Source organism: Physella acuta, unplaced genomic scaffold (assembly GCF_028476545.2).
Source record: "Physella acuta isolate Inbredline_101_S28 unplaced genomic scaffold, ASM2847654v3 ptg000985l, whole genome shotgun sequence".
Taxonomy (NCBI): domain Eukaryota; kingdom Metazoa; phylum Mollusca; class Gastropoda; family Physidae; genus Physella; species Physella acuta.
Genome location: NW_026732502.1, coordinates 17,341 through 39,050, shown reverse-complemented (window position 1 = coordinate 39,050; position 21,710 = coordinate 17,341). Strand labels below are relative to the sequence as shown.

Genomic DNA, 21,710 nt, shown 5'->3' with positions numbered 1-21,710 from the left:
AAACTACTTGTCGACATTTTTAAAGCAGCTTTCCAGAATATTTCATGAATACTGTTCTCCAGACTTTTTATTAAATAGAAAAGAAAACAAAATAATATTAGAGCTATTTATTTACAAACAGTAACATTAAGTCCCTCAATATGTATTGCACAGAATAAGAAACACATCAGTTTGTACAATCCTACAGTTTCTATTCAAAGCAAAATGTTTACACCTTCATGAAAAACAATATAAAATAAAAGCATTTAGTAAAAACCTTTTTAGGCTTCATGTAAAAAAAAAAGTTTTAAAAACAAACAAATTTCTATGATCAAGGCAGGCTAATTTTGTTGTCTTTACTACTTGATGCATTAAACATTTAATCTTTGTCTCTTAACTTTGTTCAGGAATCTTGTGTCTAGTGGTTTTTACAAATGATGCCAAGCTGTTTAACACAAGAAGTGTGAAACTGCTGGGGTATTTTTGTTTCGGCATGCTGATTGTTAAAAGTTATTAGCAGTAAAAAACAGAAGTAGCATGTGTAATTAAAACACTGTACAAGAAAGAGTTTAACTAGCTATTTAACAAGACTAACCATTAGTTCAGAAAGTACAAAGTTTTTCGTTAACTAATTACTAAAGACAATACAAAGTATAAAAAATTATTACTCAATATATATTCTATGCTTTCTAAACAGTACAGATAATATTTATAAACAGTGGTGACACATTAAAACTGGTACTTTAGTTGTACCCAGATTTAAAATTGCATTACTAAGCATTAGAACATCAAAATGAATGCAATGAAACTACATTAGGACTAATTTCATAAGATTGATAGATTTTCTAAATTTTTCTCTCTAGAATGACATGAAAACAACAGCATTACCATGACTAAACATACAAACAGTAAACCCATTAAAATCTATCAACATATTCAAAGGTGTTGGTAGAGATTATTACAGCAAATCACATGGATTCATCTGTACAAATCACTGGATATGAAGAAACAGTGTGTATTGCTTAAATATTAAACAAATGTCTCAAACTACTTGAATAAATAGTTACTAAGTCAGTGCTCTTCAAGAATACATATCAGTAATTAAAAACTTCAAGGGAAATAATTCACATTTAAAGTTAACAATTGTTTTATTAATAGCTAGTCTATTGTAACAACAGATACTGCCTTTCTATATTTTTAAAACCTTGCCCCACATTTTAAATTATTGTCTTAATATATAATCTCATGATAATATTTACATTTTAAAAAAACATTAAATATTTTGGGCATAAATTGTCAGAAAAAAAAAATTAAATTAGAGGGTTTAGAGTTGTACAAAAATGTAAGCAAAAAAAAAATCAGTTGTACAGGTATGTGGTTTGTTGTGTGAGCAAATGACTTTGTGCTTGTCCAATGGAGCAGTTTCTAAAATTAGACTGAGCAGTAGCTCCTTTATTTAAATATAAATAGCAGCTTTGATTTCTTTCCTTAAATATCTTTGAATATATTTTAACAACCGTTATGAAATAAAATTAGATGAACACAAATCTATTTCTAGAAATGAAAGTTGGGATTAGAAGAACAAAATTAAGCAAAAACAGTACTTATAAAAAAATACATTATAAAAAGTAAGACCCCTTCAAATGCTTAGTCATTTTAGTTTAGAAAAAAGTTTGTAACACAAAATTTTTAAATTATTCGTTTTGATTTCTGGTAAAAGAAACACATACTACCATATAGTAATATAAAGATGATAAATTCAACTCATCTATTTCAATAAAATAAACCTTTCCTTTAGCTATTAAAACGTTTCTATTTATAGCAAATAAAATTATCACAAGCAGTTGTTTCTATACACTTTGAATAGTGTTTAAAATGAGAGGAATGTTCTCTCCATGCTAAAAATAAAATTTGTTTGACATTAGAATGGAATGAGCAGAAGCAAAACAAAAAAATGTGACACAACCATACAAAAAAGCAAACCAAAATAGATTTTCCTACAATATTTCAAATATACATAGTAAAAAAAGAATTAAGTACACATAAGAAATATCATCACCTGTATTTATGAAATATTTAATCTAAGGATGGCAGAAATTCTGGTCCACAAGAGATGCTTGTATATTACAATTATGGCTTTAATAAGCTTTGACATACAAATCATACTGCAACACCATCCTAAAACACTCACAGAGTATAATATTTTCTATCACAGTACTCATCTCAGCAATTTTTTGTGTGTTCATCATTTTATACAATATTTCATTTTTTTTTTACATTCATAAAGTAAAAGAAATTTAAAAACTAGAACTGGAAGTATTGAACATAGTCCATGACTGTGAACCAAGAAAAAGAGCTAAAACAAGTATTTGGTTAAAAACTTTACAGTAACATTGTCTCTTCTGACTAATTCACTATATCATAAAGTATTCAGAATATACCGGTACATATAGCAAATTTCAAGATTTTTTTACTGTACAATTTTTAAAAAGTATTAATCAAAATTTTAAAACAAAAGAACTGATTTCAAATTAATCGAATTATCTAGCTGAATGATTTTTGCGACAGCTAACAATAGACAACAGCATTTTTAAGTATAATATAATTAGCTTAATTTAGCTTTTACAAACAATTTTAAACAATACAACAGATTAAGCTTCACTGTAAATAAAAGCTACTTAATAAGTATAACTACAGAAATATGTCTATACTAAATGCACATTTTTACTGTTTTTTGTACACAAATTTAATAAATTAAAATGTTTATAAATACAATTCTAACAAAAAAAAAGTTTTAAAATTCCTAAAGATCCTGATGATGCAACATTGATGCTCAGCTAATCTGAAAAAAGTTTTACAAATAGCAGTGAATAAAAAAAACAACACAAGGGTACCTGCATTTAAACATGCCTAGCCTGAAATAAATTACTACCATCTTAGCTGCGCAGATGCTTATGCTGTTGCTAATTTGCATACAATTTGCATAAATGAATAATTTACGGCAACAACTACAAGACCTACAAATGCTCTTAGTACAATGCTTTGCAACCCTCTTCTTCGAACTTGGCCCAGGCGTCATTCAGTTCCATGAATATCAGCTTGGCTAGGGGTTGGTTTGGATCATCAGTGAGCTAAAAAAACAACAGAGACAATTTAAATTAGTGCATTTCGTAATGGCAAGTCCAAGAGGAATGAAAATATGCCAAATGATACAGAGTTACAATTAAATATGATTAGAGAGATCTTTCAAGTTCTGAGGCCTGTTGAAGTAGAGCTCATTGGAACTGAAATAGACTACAATCTTTTATAAATAGCAACCTACAGCGAATATTAAAGGTCAAAGTACTAACATAATAGTATGGGAAAAGACAGGTCAAATCCCAAAACAATTCTAGATAAGCCTATCTGATCACAAATTCTACAGACCTTATCAGGGTGCACAGATAGAACTGCCTTCCTATAAATCTTCTTGACCTGGTCAGGCGTGACCAGCTGATGCATGCCTATAGGCTGCCACCGAGCCTCCCCATCCCACAAGACAGAGCCAAGAGAGCAGAGAAGAGCACGGATATTTTTCTCTTTGCCTTTGGTCCATTCCAGTATCTGCAAGAAAACAAGAGGTGAAGAAATATAAAATGTTTATGTGGTTAAACACTGAATATAAGCTCATTGGGAGTACAGCAGAGTGATAGTTGAATTAGTGCACTTCAGGTAGGAACAATACAAAGGGACAAAACTACTACAATAGGTTGGTTGTATTAAATAATAAATGTTGAGAAAAGTGATTTTCATAAATGAAAACATATTATGAATAATGTAAACTAAAAACAGGTTGGGTGTAGACAAAGACATTTTTGCTAGTACAGCAACCCTAAACCTAAAGCCTTAACCCTGACAGCAATTACAGCTGTAAAAACAATCTCTATAGATGCTGCATTTCTATAAGAACCAAATTATTTAGCCAGGAGATTTTTAAAGATTCTATATTTTCCGCTTGACATGTTCTAATCATTCTTCCTGGGGTCAAACACTCAACATCCTGAGAGAATGTTGTTCAAAATATTGGCAACTAAAATCTATGAATCAAATAGAAATACCTTTAACTTGTCAGGATCCATCTCCTCTACCATTTGCTTCCTCTTCATGTCTCCCAAAGTCTTGGGTTCATTGTCCTTGCGACTAGTGAACTGATGCTCCCCAAGTAAATCATTAAAGGTGTCTGCACTAACTTTTGGTTTTGGTCCTTATAACAAATGGTTCACATTTTTATCATCAGTGGTTTGATGTAAACACTGTTGAAATTATAACTGTACTACCTGTTCTTTAATTAATGATGTACTTAAAGTATAATAAAATAACCTTCAATATACTAGATTACATGAGTTCAACTGTTTATGAAAATTATTCAGAATGTTTTAACAAGCACCATGCATGAACCTATAATCAAAATCTCCTGTTATTTATATACCAATGGTCTTTCAATGTACTTATATTCTGCCTATCACAGAAACAATACATGACATCTAAGTAAGACTTTACTGGACAGTGTCCCCACAGTTACATACCAAAGGACTTGCGTGGGGCTCTATCCTCCCTGTCTCCTATAACACTGCTGGAGTAGTTTGGTTTCTGAAAGGTCTGTGGCTGCTGGGGCCTGTGCTGTGGTGACTGCTGCTGGGGCCTCACTGGCTGGCTCATGGGTGACTGGAAGGCTGGTCGAGGCTGTGGGCTGCCACTCAAGCCCTGAAACCCTGTCAATAACAAAACTCACTTTACCATTTATTCACATCTTAAATGCTGATGAGGTGCTGACAGTGTTGGGTTTGGCATCAGAGAAACTTTAGAGTCAACACTTGACTCAACACCATCAAGTAGATTCCTAATAGACTTGGTTGTTAAGGGGGTTAATTTATCTCAATGAGACAAACAAAATAAAAATTTACCAGCAGAAGGCCCTGCTATGCCACCTACACCTGGCTGCTGTGGTCGCTGACTGAAGTTTGAACCAGAACCTTTAAAGGTATTTTTGGCCCCCAAGTTTCCTAGATTTAGACATTTTAAAAACATGTTGAACAGATCATTTTCTGAACTTCCTAAAAGTTCTTAAAAGTATTTTCTAATTACTTTTTAAATAATATTTATAATAGTTAGCTCAGCTGTTTATTAAATTTTGTTTCTATTAAAAATCTTCAATTATTGTCAAAGCTAAATTTCCAGCCAGTAAGTAAACCAAAATGCGTAGCCTAGCGGTAGAGTGCTAGACTGCCAACTAAAAAGGCTTTGAGTTCGAATCTGGGTTCAAGTCAGTCGTACGTCCTTGAGTCCACCCAGCTCTTTTGGGTACCAAACTCAAGGAAAGTAAAGACGGCTGGACATAGTGCTGCACACACCATCCCTTCCTATGCCGAGGTCAAAGAAACTGGTGAACTCTACTTCAGTTGGCCCATGGAAAGTCAGGTTCGAAAAGGGACATTTACTTCAAGTAAACAAAACAAACTATTTGCTCAATGTCTATGTAACTAAGCCTTTTGAGCAAATTATACCTATCAAAATGGAATCTGGAAAAGAAAATTACCTAAGTCAGCAAATGGATCCATCTTTGGGATGGGTCCAATGCCCATCCCAGGTTGAGGAGAACTTCTGCCTGCCTGGTCCTGCATCATGCTGCTGAAATTCATAGCCGACCCTGTACTGGCACTTTTATGCATACCTCCTACCCCAGGAGTCAGGTTATGGGTGGGGGAAGGCTTGGAAATGCCAGCTAAATTTTTAATGTCAGTCGCATTCCAGCTCGTCATGAGGTCTGGCTCAGCGTCTTTCTTTGCAGACTTTGTGTCTTCCATGAATGCGAAGAAGTCATCGTCTGTTGTAGGCTGGTGCGACGTGGACATGCTCGGTGGGACAGCAGCGGAGGTGCCGGATGGGAAACTCTGGAATGGATCAAATGCTGGTGTGTTGGATGTCATGAGGTCAGGCTTGGTGGTCGCCAGTGAGGGACCTGCGGAAAACTGATGGAAGGGGTCAAAGGTGTCTTCTGAACTAGACATTCCCAGTATGTCTGGATCAGCTTTGTTGGCTGGCTGAGGAACTTTGGAGCTGTGTCCACTTAATAGATCCACGTTAGAAGGATCACCACCAATGTTCAGGAGGTCCATGTGGTTGGAAGCAGCATCCACTGGGCTAGATTTAGCAGTGTTCATGTTGAGAAGGTCCACCACTTCTCCCTGGGAAGGGGCAGAGGCCAGCTCTCCAAACTCATCGCTGAAGAGGTCAACATTCTTCTCAGGCTTCTTCCCATCATTGTCGGTGATTGTCTGATACCCGCTAGGCACATCTCCATTGGTTCTGTTCCTAGTGAAGCTGTTGAAAGCATCATCTTCCTCGTCGGACTGGTTGTTCAGCAGACCCATGTGTGACTCTGTGGGTTGTGCAGGTACCGCCCCCTCGTCCCCATCATCCTGCCAGGTGAGGGTGGAAAAGAAGTGGCCCACGCCAGAAGAGTTGCCGTTGACTGATGACTTGGCTGGCTCAGGTCTTCTCTCCTGGGGCTTGGTTTGTTTCACTGGGGTGCTGGGGGATTCCACGGGGGACTCTGCATCAAAACTGGAGGCTCGGCTCATGCGGGTCTTTGCTCTATCAGACACACCTGCGATAAATAGATTCTGATTTTATAAACAAGGTCTATTTGTTGCAGTGGGTCATACTTGAAAATAGTTTTTTAAATAAAAATGTACTCCACAGGTAACTAAGCGTTTGAACTATTTAAGGAAGAACTATAGAATAAATGAAGCCGAATTACCAAATTCAGAAAAAGTCTGGTGTATCTCGTCTTTGGAAGAGAAAAGTATTTTGGGAGTGAGCTTATCAATAGGGAAGTTTTCCCAAGGCTTCTTGTCTGTCTGAGGTTTCCCACTGGAGGACACAACCAGATCAATGGTAGCTGAGAACAGGTCAGGATACTTGTCTGCTGTGTCAAGCTGGTCCAGATCATACCTGCACATAATAGATTTTTTACATTCATTTATTCATAAGCATGAGACTATTGCACATCTTTTCAAAGGACATAATAATACCACCACTGCAGTGTCCCCAGAAAAAACTTGATACAATACTATATTATTGAATTAGCATTTACATAACAGCCAAAAATTAAATCAACTGTTGTACTATTTAAACATTAAAATTAACAATAGTTATTTATAACATTAAAAGTAGTTGATAAGTTAAAAGCCCTTAAAAAAATCTAACTAAACAAATTCTGGTTGCCGGACTTACTGATTGTACTGCAACTCACTGACTCCTTCCTTGATAAAACCAGTGTGAAACTGGACTTGAAATATCTTCATGGATGTAATCTGGTTTGATGGTAACATTACAAAAGGTTATAGAATGAAATCATACCACAGCTAAAAGTTCAGTTTAAAAACAAAAGATATTTCAACAAGCAAAAAAGTGCTCATATAAATAAAACTTATCAAATAATTTACATTAATGAAAAAAAAACTTTTAAATAACAGAAGAGTAAAAATCTATGAATGTTTAAAAAAAAGATTTCACTCACTTTGCCTTGTATCTTCCCACCAAATGTGGAACGTGCGTGGTACACTACAATAGTTACATCTCCAGTCACTGATGTGTTGATTGGTAAAACAGCTCTTCCATCTTCTAATGTGTATTGTCTGCAGGTTAGATTTGTTAACAATTTTAGATGCTACATAAAGAGTTTCTTTCTAATGTATTCTTTTATAATGAGTAAAATGAATACTTTCTATTTCTAATACAAGGATTTGGTAGTTTTCTATTTGTGCTGACATAAAAACAAACAAAAAAAGTTTTTTCTTTAGTAAATAAGAAAGTACCTCATTTTTTCATATTCTTGGGAGTTGGTATACACTCTATCTTCTCCAACGTAAACTTCAACAAAAGGTGTACAACCATTTCTGTAGATCAATTATTTAATTATTCAATAATTATGACAATAATGAGTATACAATAGTTTAGAAATCACATACAACTGTTATGGTAGTTTAATATTTAAACAACAAAAATTACTTAACTCCTAACTAAAATTTTCATCCTAACAAAAATATAAAGCTATTGAAATGAAACAATTTGTGAACATCTTACTTCATTTTATTAAATAAGGGCAAAGGTCTCAGTGTTATTGACTTCAATAGTACAGGCAGAGAATGAGGAAATACTGGTGTGTCAGATACCATTTGTCCTACATAGTCTATATATCTAAAAAAAAAGGAGAGAAAATATTTGGTTTAGGAACATTCAAATAACCAAATCACAATTTCTATTAAATTATAAAGGAAATGATTGCTTAACAATTAGAAATTCAAATACCTAGTTACATAGCATTTAATTTACAAAAAAAAATCTGGTACCTTTTCTGTGATGGGCTAAGCCCAGGTTGGGATCGTCTAGCAGTAAACAAATGCATGGCAGCAGATGCATTTTCAAACAAGCGACAAAAAGTTACAAATGCTCCAATAACACAGGCAGAATTGGATTTACCATCCTGATGAAAGTATTCAAATTCAGTAACTCACAATTATTGATAAGGAAAAAAAGGGAATTAAAAAAAAAAAACTTGAATAAAATGACAAAACTATGACCAGTCATTGCAGATATAAAAAAAAACTATACAACAAAAACTTAGTATACTTTTAAACAATATTCTATTTTTTTTTTATTGGGAAGTGGATAGAAAGAACTCACCAGACAATGAACAACACAAACATTTTTGGGTTTCTGTCTCAACCATAAATGCATATTTTTACATATTGCAAACAAAGTTGCCAACGGTGGAGCCTTCTTAGGGGGCCATCCACATTCAGACACCTAGAAATCAGTTTAAAGAACATTATACAACAGTATAAATACTGAAATTTAAAACTTTAGATAGCTTGATTTCAACATAGTTGAGTGAAGAATGACTTTTATGAACAAAACATTTGAAACTGTAGGATAAAAAATATTTACCCTATTTTCAAACTTGGCCACGCGGTATCCCCTCTGACTTAAATTGTACACTGCATATGATCCCCTGTGCCGTGACTCCAGATAATTCCTAACATCGTCTATACTGTTTTTAAATGCAGATTCCATCCCTTCGGCAGGGTATGACATAACTGGGAAAGAATAAGTACAAATTACTGTTCAGTGCAAATTACTGTTCAGGAACATAAAGCATGAAAACTAAATTTGTTTTATTGAACTAACTCCTAGGCTCTGCAGTTAAAATATCTTAAAAAACAAAAAAAAGATGGTACTTAGTAAAAAAAAACTATTAACTACTCACCTATAAGCCTAGAAGTTATGTAAGATATATCCAGGTCTGTTTTGTTGATTGTACTGGTGAATAATAAATTTTATGTTATCATGAATATATGAATATAATGAAATATGATTATGCTTAAAAACACTAGATAAAATGGCTATACTATAAAGATATTTAAGGCAATATACAAGATTCACAGGGAAGGTTAAGCATAATCTAGATGACCTGTAAAGTCAGAAAATATGCCCTGAAGCCTAATTTTTCCTTCTTGAGGTTGAATATCCATTATAGCTTGTTGAACCGTGGTATTTCAAGCTTAACCCTCATGTGTTTCGCCCTTACACTGTCATGCAAGGATATGAAAACAATGTGAACTTACTTTGTGACTGTTTCCATGACTTTACTGGAAGCATCTTTGATATTCTTAAACATGCTGCCAGCTCCCCCTTTAAGAGAGTTGAACAGAGAGCCAGCAGTTGATCCAACACCAAAGCTGCTCTCATTGTTAGCAGATGGGTGGCCATAGCCTTGTCTTCTTTCTGGTGTATCTGTGGAAGAAATCTCTAACATTGATAACACTGTAAAATTAATTATTCTAGCACATGGTCAACTTATACATATTCTTGTAAGTGGTGAACTTTACTTTTATTTTCAAACCTAATAGCTGTTAGCTAACCTAAATATACAGCAGATGTTAACAATGAAATTGACACACCAGTTGTATACTGTACCAACTACTCTAAATATATACAAAAGGTTTTAACCTATGTTAACATCTTGCTATACATATAAACATTCCTAAACATACAATAGTTGATGACAAAAGTTTTTATCTATATTACAAGCACAACAACAGTTAACAATTTCAAATATTTATTACTACATGATGCGTGTTCAAATTTTTAATTACACATAAGTTTAAGCTTTTTAAAATATTAGCTCAGACCTGGTGGCGACTGGTGGGCCATCTTAACAAACATCAGGGGTTCTTTTAAGCTGATACTTCTCGCCTGCGCAATTTCTTGTAATCTGTCTAAGATGTCGTTTATTGTTGGGCGATCTTCAGGATTCACTGTAAGCATACCCCCTGAACACAAGAAGACATCACAGTTTTGAATGTTTCGCAGGAAAAATGTTAAAAATATTTTTTTGTTCAATTTATAGTTGAGCTAGAGCTCAGCTTATAATGTTATGTCTTAGTTTTAAATAAAGCATAGTGTATTTATCTTGTTAAATAACAAAACAGCCTCAAGTAAAAGTTAGCATTAAAGTTCAATAAAAACTTTCTCTTAATTGATATAGGAACTAAAAAAGATGCTTACTAATGAGATCGTGAAATAATTCATATTCTCTATCAGATTCAGGTATAACATAATTTGCGTTAATGATGCGCAGTTTTGCTGAATCTTCAAAAGGGTGATCATAAAAACACAATTTAAACAATAAGCAGCCTAAAGCCTGCAAAAAAGAAAAGGCAGTAATCCTAATTAATATTTACAGCAAATATATATAGAGAGAGATGGACTGGACTATGTTAAATGGATTACATGAACGTCTTATTAAACAGTATATAAATTCAGTGCTAAAAAGATACATTAAAAAAATACAAAAAAGCCAAATGGACAGTTAATAAGTTTCGAACTCACCCAAATATCACATGCTTCATTGATAGGATAGTTTTGGTACAAATCAAGCATCTCTGGCGCTCTGTACATAGGGGTGGTGTTTTTGGTGATCTGAAATTTAGTTAGAAATATAATAGCAACTTATAATCTTAGTCACACAAAAATACACATTCAATATTTCATGTGCAACATTAGTGTTTTCTATAACAAGAAAGTTACCTCATCTTCAACCAGACTTCTCTTTATAGCTGACCAGGAACTGTCTGGAGAGTGAGTCTCTGACGTGGCACTGCCAAAGTCACAAAGTTTGATAGCACCTTGTGAGCTAATCAACAAGTTTTCTGCCTGAAACAAATTATCAAATAATTTAAACATTTAAAAGAGTTTGTTTTTAGAGTATGGTAATTATAATCTTATTATGACTATAAAAAGTAGCAAATTATGTACATTCCATCTACATCAGTGACCTTGCTTATGAAGGTATTGTGTTGTCAGCAAATGTATGACCCCTTTTCATCCTTAACACAAATCAATTACCTATCAAAGTAGAGTGGACTAGAGGACACCTGATAAACATGTTACCACAAACCTACTCTTGACCTTCATAGATTAACAAAGTGACCATGTATCCCATAAAATATGACATTTACATTTGACCTAAACCATGTAATATATGTTTATAAAGTTTGAAAAAAGTACTTACTTTTAAGTCTCTGTGTATCACTGGTGGTTTCTGTTTGTGCATGTGCTGAACAGCTCTACATGTCTGGTAGAACACACGCAACACATCCTCAAATGGTAGTGGCTTCCCTTGTCTGTTTAGCTCATCAATAAGCTGACCTGAGAATTTTAATAAATCATTTGTATCATCATAATCATATTTCCCATTAGTGCTTATGACACATGGGGCAGATAAAGTCGAGTTTATCTGTTTCAATGACTGCAGCATACAAGGGGATCATGTGGTCAGCACTAAGCCCATCAGCCTTTCTTTCCCTGGGTGAACTCAGGGACATTCTGCTAATTTGATCTTGGATTTTAGCTCAAGACTTGCTGGTTAGCACCCTAGCTCTCTACCACTAGTCTATGCCACCCCGTTTTTGTATCATATTATTAAAATAATAAAAAAGTTAAATATTAAACTTAAACGTGGGTAAGCAATGTGTAAAAACAAAATATCATATTTTGTTTTTTCTAATAAAGTTACATACATTTTAAGTAAAAAAACCAACAATTGATCTAGATTTGTATCAGTCTGCATGCAAACTGAACTCACCTGAACAAAGCTCAGTTAGAATTAGATATTCTGACTGTCCATGATCTGACTGGTCATTGCCAATGGAAGCAGCTGATATAAAGTTGATGATATTTGGATGTCCTGAAAGTTTTTTCTAAAAAAAAAAGGATAAGACAATACTGAGATGTTATTTTTTAATTAAAAAAGATGAAAAATTATATTTGATTGTGCAAAGCTAAAAACACATCTTACTAAACAAGAAATAAGCAGTAGATTCTTACCAAGTATTTGATCTCTTCCAATACAGCTTTGTTCTTTTCCTGATCATTAGCCAGAAGCCTCTGTAAAATCAAAAAAAACACTCATTACTGACTGAAGTGACACCTGCTACTGATACAGAGCAGGATACAGCACATGGCTTGCTATGGAAAGAACTGAAGGACATCAGCTTGCAAGCTCCTAGCAATCTCATTAATAATAGACAGATGGAGTCCCTAATCTAATATGTATTACAGTATTTGCTCAAGTCTGTTGAATCTAAGCCAGTACCAGCTTAACTGCTGTTTACATAGAGAAATGAATACAATTAAGTTTGTAAAAATAAAAATAAAAACTGGTGTACTTTTAATTACCTTTAAAGCATATTCCTTTCCAGTTGTGATGTCTTGTGCTACAAAGACAAATGCAAATCCACCTGGAAAAAATATTGTTATTGAATAAATAGAAGCAGATACTTTTAGGATAGTTCTGTTACATAGCCACAGATTATATACATGTAATTCTGAGACCAAAATATTTTAAAATCTTTTTGGAATAAGGAATCTAAAATATTAAGTTTCAATTTTTTAAAATCAAACGCTTTTAAGCAGAAAATAAACCATTTTCAGATTCTAAGATTACAAGAAGGTGTGGTCTAGAATTATCTTGGTTGAATTACTTCAACCAAGATGTCAGTTTCTCTACAATTGAGCACTTCTGTCTAATTATATGACAATCAACAGTTTAAGAAGTGAATTCTGCCACAAAAGAATCACCACGCAACACACATGAAATAAATATGCCAGCACAGCAAACAAGCTCCTAAAGATGAAAATGGCCCAACAATTTCCACACTAGCCTTCCAATGCTTAGCTGTGTGTGCCAGCAAAAGCAATCAATAATTCAATATCTGTGGTCCCCTGACTTGCTCTACTGTAGAACGCTGCCACGCGGCTAGAGAGAGAGGGATGGTGTGGGCTTATATCAACACCCAAGGGAAGGAGCAAGAGGAGGAAAGAACTGGAGATTACATTAATTGATCTTCCGCAGTTACATGAAACAGTAGAACATTTCTTTTATTGGTGTATTCCCTAACTACATTTGCAGGGGAATTGTTATTTAATGGCTCAAGAAAATGTTTGGTAAAATTATAACAGCAGTTAGGATAAGAAACTTGTGAACTAATAAAGGCAGATTCAGTATTTGAGAAAACATGTTGATAGATAACATGAGATAATAAATGGAATGTTAAAAAAAATTAACATAACTTTTTTTACAAATATAACAAGCTGTATACATTTGGAAAGCTTAAGTTATTTTATAGGTACTGTCTCTTTTCTAACTAAACTGTGACTTGATATATTTCAATTATGTTAGACAAAACAGCAAATCAATTAGTTTATTTAATTAATGTATAGCTTGATAGTTCATTCTAGAATAAGTGATATATCATGGGTTAAGAATAATTTCATGACAGTAGAAATTCCATCAAATGTTTTTAAAACTTTTCATAAAGGAAAGCCTTTACTAAAGTTTAACTGCATCAGACTGACACATAGTTTTATCTAGAGCTATAAAGCTTCAGGTTTTCTTACAAACCTGTGTAAGAAAACCGTTTAGAATGACCACATATGATGATTACATTACGTCAGAAATAAAAAAAAACCAGCTAAAATCTTGTAACTAAGGATAATTTTCAAATTAAAAGCTTAGTAATTTCTCAATTTAACTCTAGAATTCCACCCATCGCTGTAATATGAAGTTTATTTTTGAACACTCAAAACCACTTGACATGTTCTCAATTTCAATAAACACTTTAAAACACATTGGTATTTACTGTTTAACTGTATGAAAACAAGGGCAAATACATACATCAAAATTGTCCATTGTTAGTCAACAATGAATGATGGTGATGAGTACTTAGGACAATGACAAATGTACTGGGCAGATAACAAAAGCATTGGATTGCTCTGCTAGCTGTGCCTTTTCACCAAGCACTTCTTACAGTGGTGCAATATCTTGGCACTATTTCATAACAAGGCAACAACTGGTCCACAAAAACAGCACCAACAGCAATGTAGATAGAGAGACTGTTACGTGACCAGCATCTCCCCACCCAACTCTGAGGTCCCAGATGTTCGGGTCAACCGTGTATGTTGTTAATTGTTATTGATAAATCTCTATGTGGCAGTTTAAAAAATGGTAGCACAATTGAAACAAAAAAAAAACAAAAACATCATGACTCTTCACCATTGATTCAATACCTACAGAATACAAAGGGTCAGAAATTCAAAGAAGTGTAGTTTTTTTGGGAGACCTCTTACCAATCAATACTGATAATATCAATCATAAAAAAATCCAGAAAGAAAAGCTGATAGACATTGGAGTCAACTGCCTAAATGGCCCAGAACACATTGAAGCGTAATAATTAACTATACTGGTGGAAATCCCATCAAATCTTACTGTTAAGAACGCAGAAGAAGAATTACAACATAATAGAAAAAAAGGGGGATTATAAAACAAATTTAGAAATATAAAAAGCTTACAAAATTACTTTAAAAAAAAAGGAATGTGAAATATGCAATTATGGATGTTACATTTTCTTTACCAACTTTGAAGATACAATATACACTACAGAAAATTTATTTAAAAAACAAGCATTGCTGAAAAATTTAAAAAAAAAACTTTCCTTAGCTTAACTATAAATGATTGTATACTTCTACAACTAAAGAAAACTGTAGTTTTGTTCTATGATTTAAACAACTTTTTAACATTTTTTGGAAATTTAACAATAACTAATTGTGTAAACACGTAATTTTCAAAGAATCTGAACCCCCAATACCCATTTAATGATGACCTGCTCTTCAGTCAACAGCTTCCGCTCACCAGTGCAAAGTATGAAACAAAACGAAAGATGTATGACCTGCTGATCCGTGAATCCCAAAAAGTGGTACACCTCATAATTAAAATCTGAGGAAAACTGACCAGACCCCCACCTCTTACCTCTTTCTTGATGTATCAAAACTCCTCTATTGTTACGAATAACTGCAACAGTAGGCAGTTCTACAAAAATATTTGTGCTAAGCCCATTCAGTAACTTGCAATCTGTGCCTATTACAAAATTGGCAGACCATTATTATTGCAAGGTTTGTACTTTGTCCAATTAACTATTTAGTAAGAATTCTATTTAGTTTGGTAATTATAATCATAATAAAGTTATAGCATTTTTAAAACTGGTTTGGTAACAAAGAGCTAAAATAAAAAGCTAAATACATCTCCATTGCCGTGCGTCTATCATGTTTTGTCACATCTACAATATAAGCATAATAATTTTTAAAATTTCCTCTTTATATACTGTTCCCCCCACCCCTTTTCTGCCAAATAATTTTGAAAATGATCTGTTGATATTAAGTCTTTCACAGCCTTCACACTTCAGTGAGTTGATGTAATCTCTGCAGGAAATCATCAATCTCCCTTTTTAATTTATGCCACTAATGTATCTTTGGATATTTCATACAGCACTTGATTCGTTCATATTCTCCTTATATATAATTTTATTTCTATGACAATCAATTTTCCAGAGGAATTATCTCTCCTGGGTATTCAATAGGTATTTGTAAGCATCCAACAATAAATGTGGCCTATATATATGTAAAATAATATCAAATTTTCATAGGTCCAGTCTTTGATTTTGTTTACTCATTAAACCATGGCCAACACTAACTCTAGATAGATATTTAGTTTGTGTGGTGCTATCTGAATGAAAAAAAATGCTAGTGTTGCTAAAACTCATAATATAAATGTGAGACTATTAAAAAGTAGAGTAAATGATGACATTACTTCACATGCCAGAAACCTGTTAATCTGAACACTATGTTTATTTTTTAGTCCTAGGGTTTTAGCCACTAGGGCCATTCGTGAAAATATAACTGCAGAAAGTCTATAAAAATAACTGAGGTCTATACGTAGTTTTTTTTTTTATTTATTACTCCCTATTAGAAGAAAAATCTGCAAAACAATAACAGTTAATTTTATTTTAAATTTGTTATGTCATTGTCATGCGATTTATTGTTTATCATATTTTTTTGCACTTTAGTTTTGTAGTTAGTGAAATAAAATACATTCATTGTTTACAATATATTTAAATATGCATTATTCATTGTCATAATTTTTTTTTATTCCCTAATAATATTTATATAATTTTCTTCATGGATAATACGATAGATGCAGACTATCTAACACTCCTCCCGCCCCCTCTCTCGCTCTCCATGCATGTGCAAACGACCATTTCATTACCACCCCAACCCCCGCCAGTCTGGTGAGCTGTGGTTCACCCTGAATGTTTACAATCGTAGAGCCGGGTCAAATTAGTGACAACTATTAGGGGCAGATAATTTAGTTTTTCAACGATTTGAAACTAAGGAGAGGTAAGAAGTTCTGCTTGATCTTTTCATTGTCATCTGTAAACTGTCGTCACGGACGGATGCTTTCACGGGTGGGGGGAAAGGGGGGGGGGGGGGGGTAGTATCGAATTCACAAATTATGAATTACTGAAAAATAGAAAATAAAACAACTAAAAAGCGGCATATGGTATGCCGCAAGTCGACTCGTATAACTATAAACCAATACTGAGACAAAATAAACGAAAATAAACCATAAAAATAAATGTCTTATAAGATTTTTGGTCTGCTAACAGTTATTACAATTTTAAATTTTTCATTACATCCATTTGCCAAGAAAGGAGGGTTTTTTTAAACTGAATTATTTCAGATTTTATAACAACTTCAGGGCTTCCCACCCAATTTTTTTCTTAGGAACAAAATAAGTGATTTCCAAAAATAATGAACTTTTATGTCTGTAATCAAGTTTTTAAGAATGAAACTTTTTACACATATTGTTGTGAGCAAACAATTTAACTTTAAGTTAATACACCATTATCACAAATTTATATGCGTAATGATGATATAATCATCATTGAAGAAACACAAATGATGCCCAATTATCAGAAGAGAATGTGACATTTTTTATTTTATCTAGTGACAATGCTATGTCTTGACTGTATGCAACTATCCATGCACAAAAAGTCTTTCAATCAGTAATAATCTTTGACAGCCTCAGAAGAACTATACAGCCCACGGTGACTTAGGCTGATTTAGCAAGATAAGGTAACTGTAAAGGTGTGTTGCAAGTCAAATGTAACAAAATATGCTAGCTGATTGTAAACCACTGGCTTTTCCAAAACTTGACTTATATGTAAGACAAGTCCATAACTGTTTCATCAAAAGCAAATCACAGATAGAAATAAGGGTGTCAAAATAGTGAAATTATGGAGAGAAATCACACATCCCTGCCATTTGGGCCAAAATACTTTCTATACTTCAACTTGTCTACAATTATTGGAGGTATGGATAAAAATCATGATGATATAATTTAAATAATAGTAGACCAAACAATTTTAATGCATTAATTGCTTTAATTAGCAATCATCACTTGGATTCTGAGTGGTAAACTCTGATCCTTACCATTAACAAAGGTTGAACCTCCTTTTTTCTTTTACCCCTGTATGGAAGGGAGGGTTTCCTGGTTGGGGTGAATTAAAACACTGATAGTCTTGCAGCATTTTTAAATTAAAATTTAATTCAGTGTAAGACCATAAACAACTGACCTTCCTTTCTATGCTGGAAATATGTGCAATTATTAAACTACTTAAATAAGAATTATTTAGTACTCTGGGTTCTGATTGAAACTGAAAGTGACCTTTGATCTCAAACAATGACTTAGAGTGGTTTCTTTATTACAAAAAAAAATTCTTTAGGCCTAAATCCTAAAGCTAGCTTGTTTTTTTTCCCCATTATATTTAGCTATAGTAAAAATCTGTTTTCTAAAACTAAAATGATAGCACACAAACAAATATTTAAACTATTTAATAAAAATTTCAATATATAAAAGAGCATTTTTTAAAATAATTTTTGCAAGAATATGTTATAAAAATTTTACCTTTTAACCTGAACCCACTTTTTCCCTTATTATATATGGACCCCTATAGATATTAGGCTTTGTAAAATCACTGTTTGGATCAGAAAACCTTTTTTTTTTTACAATATCTAATAAAACTAGAAATATAAAATTTGCATCAGTGGACAGTGTTTCATTGAATTCCAATTATTTCACCTATTCTAATTCAACTGCAAAGTGTATCCATTTTAAGGAAACACTAAAAAAAAGGCTTAAACTGATTTATGGCCTGATATAATCAATTTTACAAAAAACTTAGTAACTAAAAGTAACTCATTTCATGGTGACCAAAAATTGTGAAAAGTGAAGCAGTAAAAACCTAGCATTCCAGTTAATATTATGTAGCATATAAAGCTTGTTTTTTTTTGTTATGGTTTCCTATGTTTGTATTTGTCACAATGTTTTTTTCATGTAGGCCTATATTATTTAGGCCTACTACAAATTAACTTATTCCCACGTTTTCTTTAACTTGCTTTCGCCTCTGTTTGTTTGTTTGTTTGTTTTTCCAATCAAATCTTGCGATCGAAATTTCGTGCACTTCCCAGTTAGCTAGCGCGCTGAAATTTTCAGGGAAGCTTTGTTTCGGATGACAATAGAATATTCAACTGTTATTATTACTAAATTGATCCATGGAAACATTTTATTGATCATTTTATACCCCTATATAATTGTACAAAAAACGTGGGGGAAAAGGGACATAACCCAGTAACTGTAATTTGATGAAAAGAAGGTTCGGTACTCTCCCTCTTTTTGCTTACTGAGTAGTTGTCAAACGGTGTTTGTCTACAAACAACCAGAACGTAACAACTGGTGGCCAGTCGAGCGGTTGGGCACACAATTGCTAACCCACTCGACACGGGTTCAAATCTATGTGTTCTAGTCAGTAACGTATTCACACAACGTGTTTTTTACGAGTTGTCTTCGTTTACCCAAATAAAAAAAGTGAAAAGATAAAATCGATAGCAAGATTTCAATGCAAACAAACAGACAAAGACTAAAAAGTAGAAAATAATAATCATTAAAAAAGTTTTTAAAAAAACACGTTTTCTGATTGAACTAAAAAGTAGAAAATAAATGCTATACATCACAATAATGCAAGCGATCACTCTACTATAAGCGATGAAAAACGTGGGGCGCCGTGATTTTCTTACAGTTTCTAATACTGCTGACTCTCTACAAGCTCCCTAATAAAAGTCAATAGTATTATCTAATCAATAGTAATATAACTTTTACTTCGGCGCCCCACGTTTTTCATCGCTTATAGTAGAGTGATCGCTTGCATTATTGTGATGTATAGCATTTATTTTCTACTTTTTAGTTCAATCAGAAAACATGGTTTTTTTTTAAACTTTTTTAATGATTATTATTTTTAAAAGTTTGTCATACTTCAGTAGTGTGTATTATTTAAAAAAAATTAAAACAACTAGGGGGCCTAAATGTTTTTTAAATTTGCTAATTACAAAATATAAAGAATGATTATAACAATGACACCACCAGGCCTAATTAAACTAATTTTTCTCAAAACTAGCAAACTTGAATGTCTAATTTTCTTCTTTTAGACTTCATTGATTTATAGTTTTTTACTTATGCATTTAGATGTGACACTCAAAATTGAGCCAGCTATTCACTTTTTGATACAGGCCTACTTTCTGCCATGTTGTAGCTACGTGAAATGGTGCTAAAAAGTTAAGAATGCCATAATAATTTAATAAACATTTGGCCAATCTAGCCAGAAGAAGATGCGCAAAGCACTTTATTTAATGACCTGCTTCCTCTTCTTATCTGAATGTTTATTGTGGTTAACATTTCATTAACTTGGTAGTTTTAATTAGATCTAGAATCTAGTCTAGATCTAGAGGTCTAGTCTAGTCTAGCTCAACTGCACTCAGACACCCATGTCTGACCCACTTATTTTTTACAGAGATAACTCTGATTAGTATCAGATAGTAATAGTATATAGATCTAGGCCTAAAGTTGAATAAAAACTACAAAGCTGCTATCTAAAATATTAGAGAAATTTAACTACAGTGTATTTTCCTTACCCTCGGCAATAAGACGTTTCACTCTTAGTTTTTGGTTGCCAAGTTCAACAAGTTGTCCAACAAAATCATTGCCTTCACGATTTTGTCCACTTCCTATAATTCCACCTAATGCTGATTTGAAAAAGTCTGCCATGGTGAATATAAATGCTCATAACACGAAATTAAACTAGGTTTCCTTGAGAATAACAATAATTACAATAATTAAAATTACATTTAATAATGTTGTTTAGATGGAAAGTTTACTAGCTGGCGTATCAATTGACGTCATTATGATGACCGGAAACAGGTCGCCCTAATCACTGCAAACCGCTGCAAGCTTCTGCATACCATCCAACCCGTAGTTTTATGGCTACTGCGATAGACTTTAAAAACGACGAGAAATATACTGGGATTTTGATAAGAATAGCGAAAACCCGAAGACCTATTGATCTGTTTTTAATTTTATACTTTTTTGCATGATATAGGACCTATATAAGGCCTAATACTTAAAAAAAAATTGTTTTTCTTCTTCGTTCTTGTCTAATAGTTTTATTTCTCTATTATTTTTTCATCCAAAAAAATTAAGCATTCCATGTCAAAATGTTATATATTGAGTTGACTCCCACTTCGTTATGTTTTTCTTTTTGGATTTGTTTCTATATGCCTTAAGGCAATATGCAAGTCAGCTGTTTTGAAATGTTCTGTCCTAGATGGGTTGCTGTCCCTCAGAGGCGTAGCAAAGGGGGGGGGAAGGGGGGGTACATATGTCCCCGGGCGCCGACCTGGGTTGGAAAAAAAAATTAAAAGCTCATTTTAGCTGCAGTTTTGAATTATAAATATAAAAAAAAATATATGGGGGGGGGCGCCCAGGGAAGATAGTTTTTTTTTTAAAATACAGCCATTGCTTAAACCAAAATAATGTTTTGGATGCAATATTTATGAATCCACAGAGAAATAAAGATATTGACCAACATATCAAGGTTTAAAATTACAGTTGCTTTTATATTTCAGTAGCTTGTGTCGATTTTCAGCATCTAGCACAACCACAAAAAAAAATTATATTAATTAACGATACAAACTATTTAATAGATTCTAGATCAAAATCATTTTGATTTTTATCTAAGATATTTTATTCTATTAAATCACAAAATAATAATGAAAACAATTATAATATTCTATAAAATATAGTAGACATAAAATTTTGAAAAATTGCCGATAAATTTAGATGTAGAATCTAGATCGAGACGTAATAATTATAAATTGGCATTAAAAAGTTAAATTTTTTT

General features: G+C 33.0%; 1 protein-coding gene across 1 annotated transcript; it reads right to left on the bottom strand.

Annotated features, from left to right (window-relative positions):
• Positions 1–94: 94 nt before the first annotated feature.
• Positions 95–20,726, bottom strand: LOC131954247 (cyclin-G-associated kinase). The gene is made up of 25 exons (XM_059317823.1): positions 20,446–20,726; positions 12,763–12,824; positions 12,412–12,471; positions 12,170–12,284; positions 11,597–11,733; positions 11,113–11,238; positions 10,915–11,004; positions 10,591–10,726; positions 10,215–10,355; positions 9,648–9,816; positions 9,290–9,342; positions 8,971–9,119; positions 8,707–8,829; positions 8,373–8,506; positions 8,107–8,220; positions 7,839–7,919; positions 7,541–7,658; positions 7,255–7,334; positions 6,779–6,972; positions 5,555–6,625; positions 4,923–5,021; positions 4,545–4,730; positions 4,077–4,222; positions 3,406–3,582; positions 95–3,110 (listed from the first exon to the last, which is right to left on the bottom strand). The coding sequence occupies exons 1-25, from the start codon at positions 20,576–20,578 to the stop codon at positions 3,009–3,011; spliced, it is 3,996 nt and encodes a 1,331-aa protein (XP_059173806.1). The 5' UTR covers positions 20,579–20,726; the 3' UTR covers positions 95–3,008.
• Positions 20,727–21,710: the final 984 nt, after the last annotated feature.

Excerpts from the sequence above, each read along its gene's own strand:
- LOC131954247 (XM_059317823.1), bottom strand. The coding sequence starts at position 20,578 with ATGGCAGACTTTTTCAAATCAGCATTAGGTGGAATTATAGGAAGTGGA. Across the intron at positions 9,817-10,214 it reads GGCCCACCAGTCGCCACCAG|ATACACCAGAAAGAAGACAA; the intron begins GTCTGAGCTAAT and ends TTTCTTCCACAG. Across the intron at positions 9,120-9,289 it reads CATAACTTCTAGGCTTATAG|TTATGTCATACCCTGCCGAA; the intron begins GTGAGTAGTTAA and ends ATTCTTTCCCAG.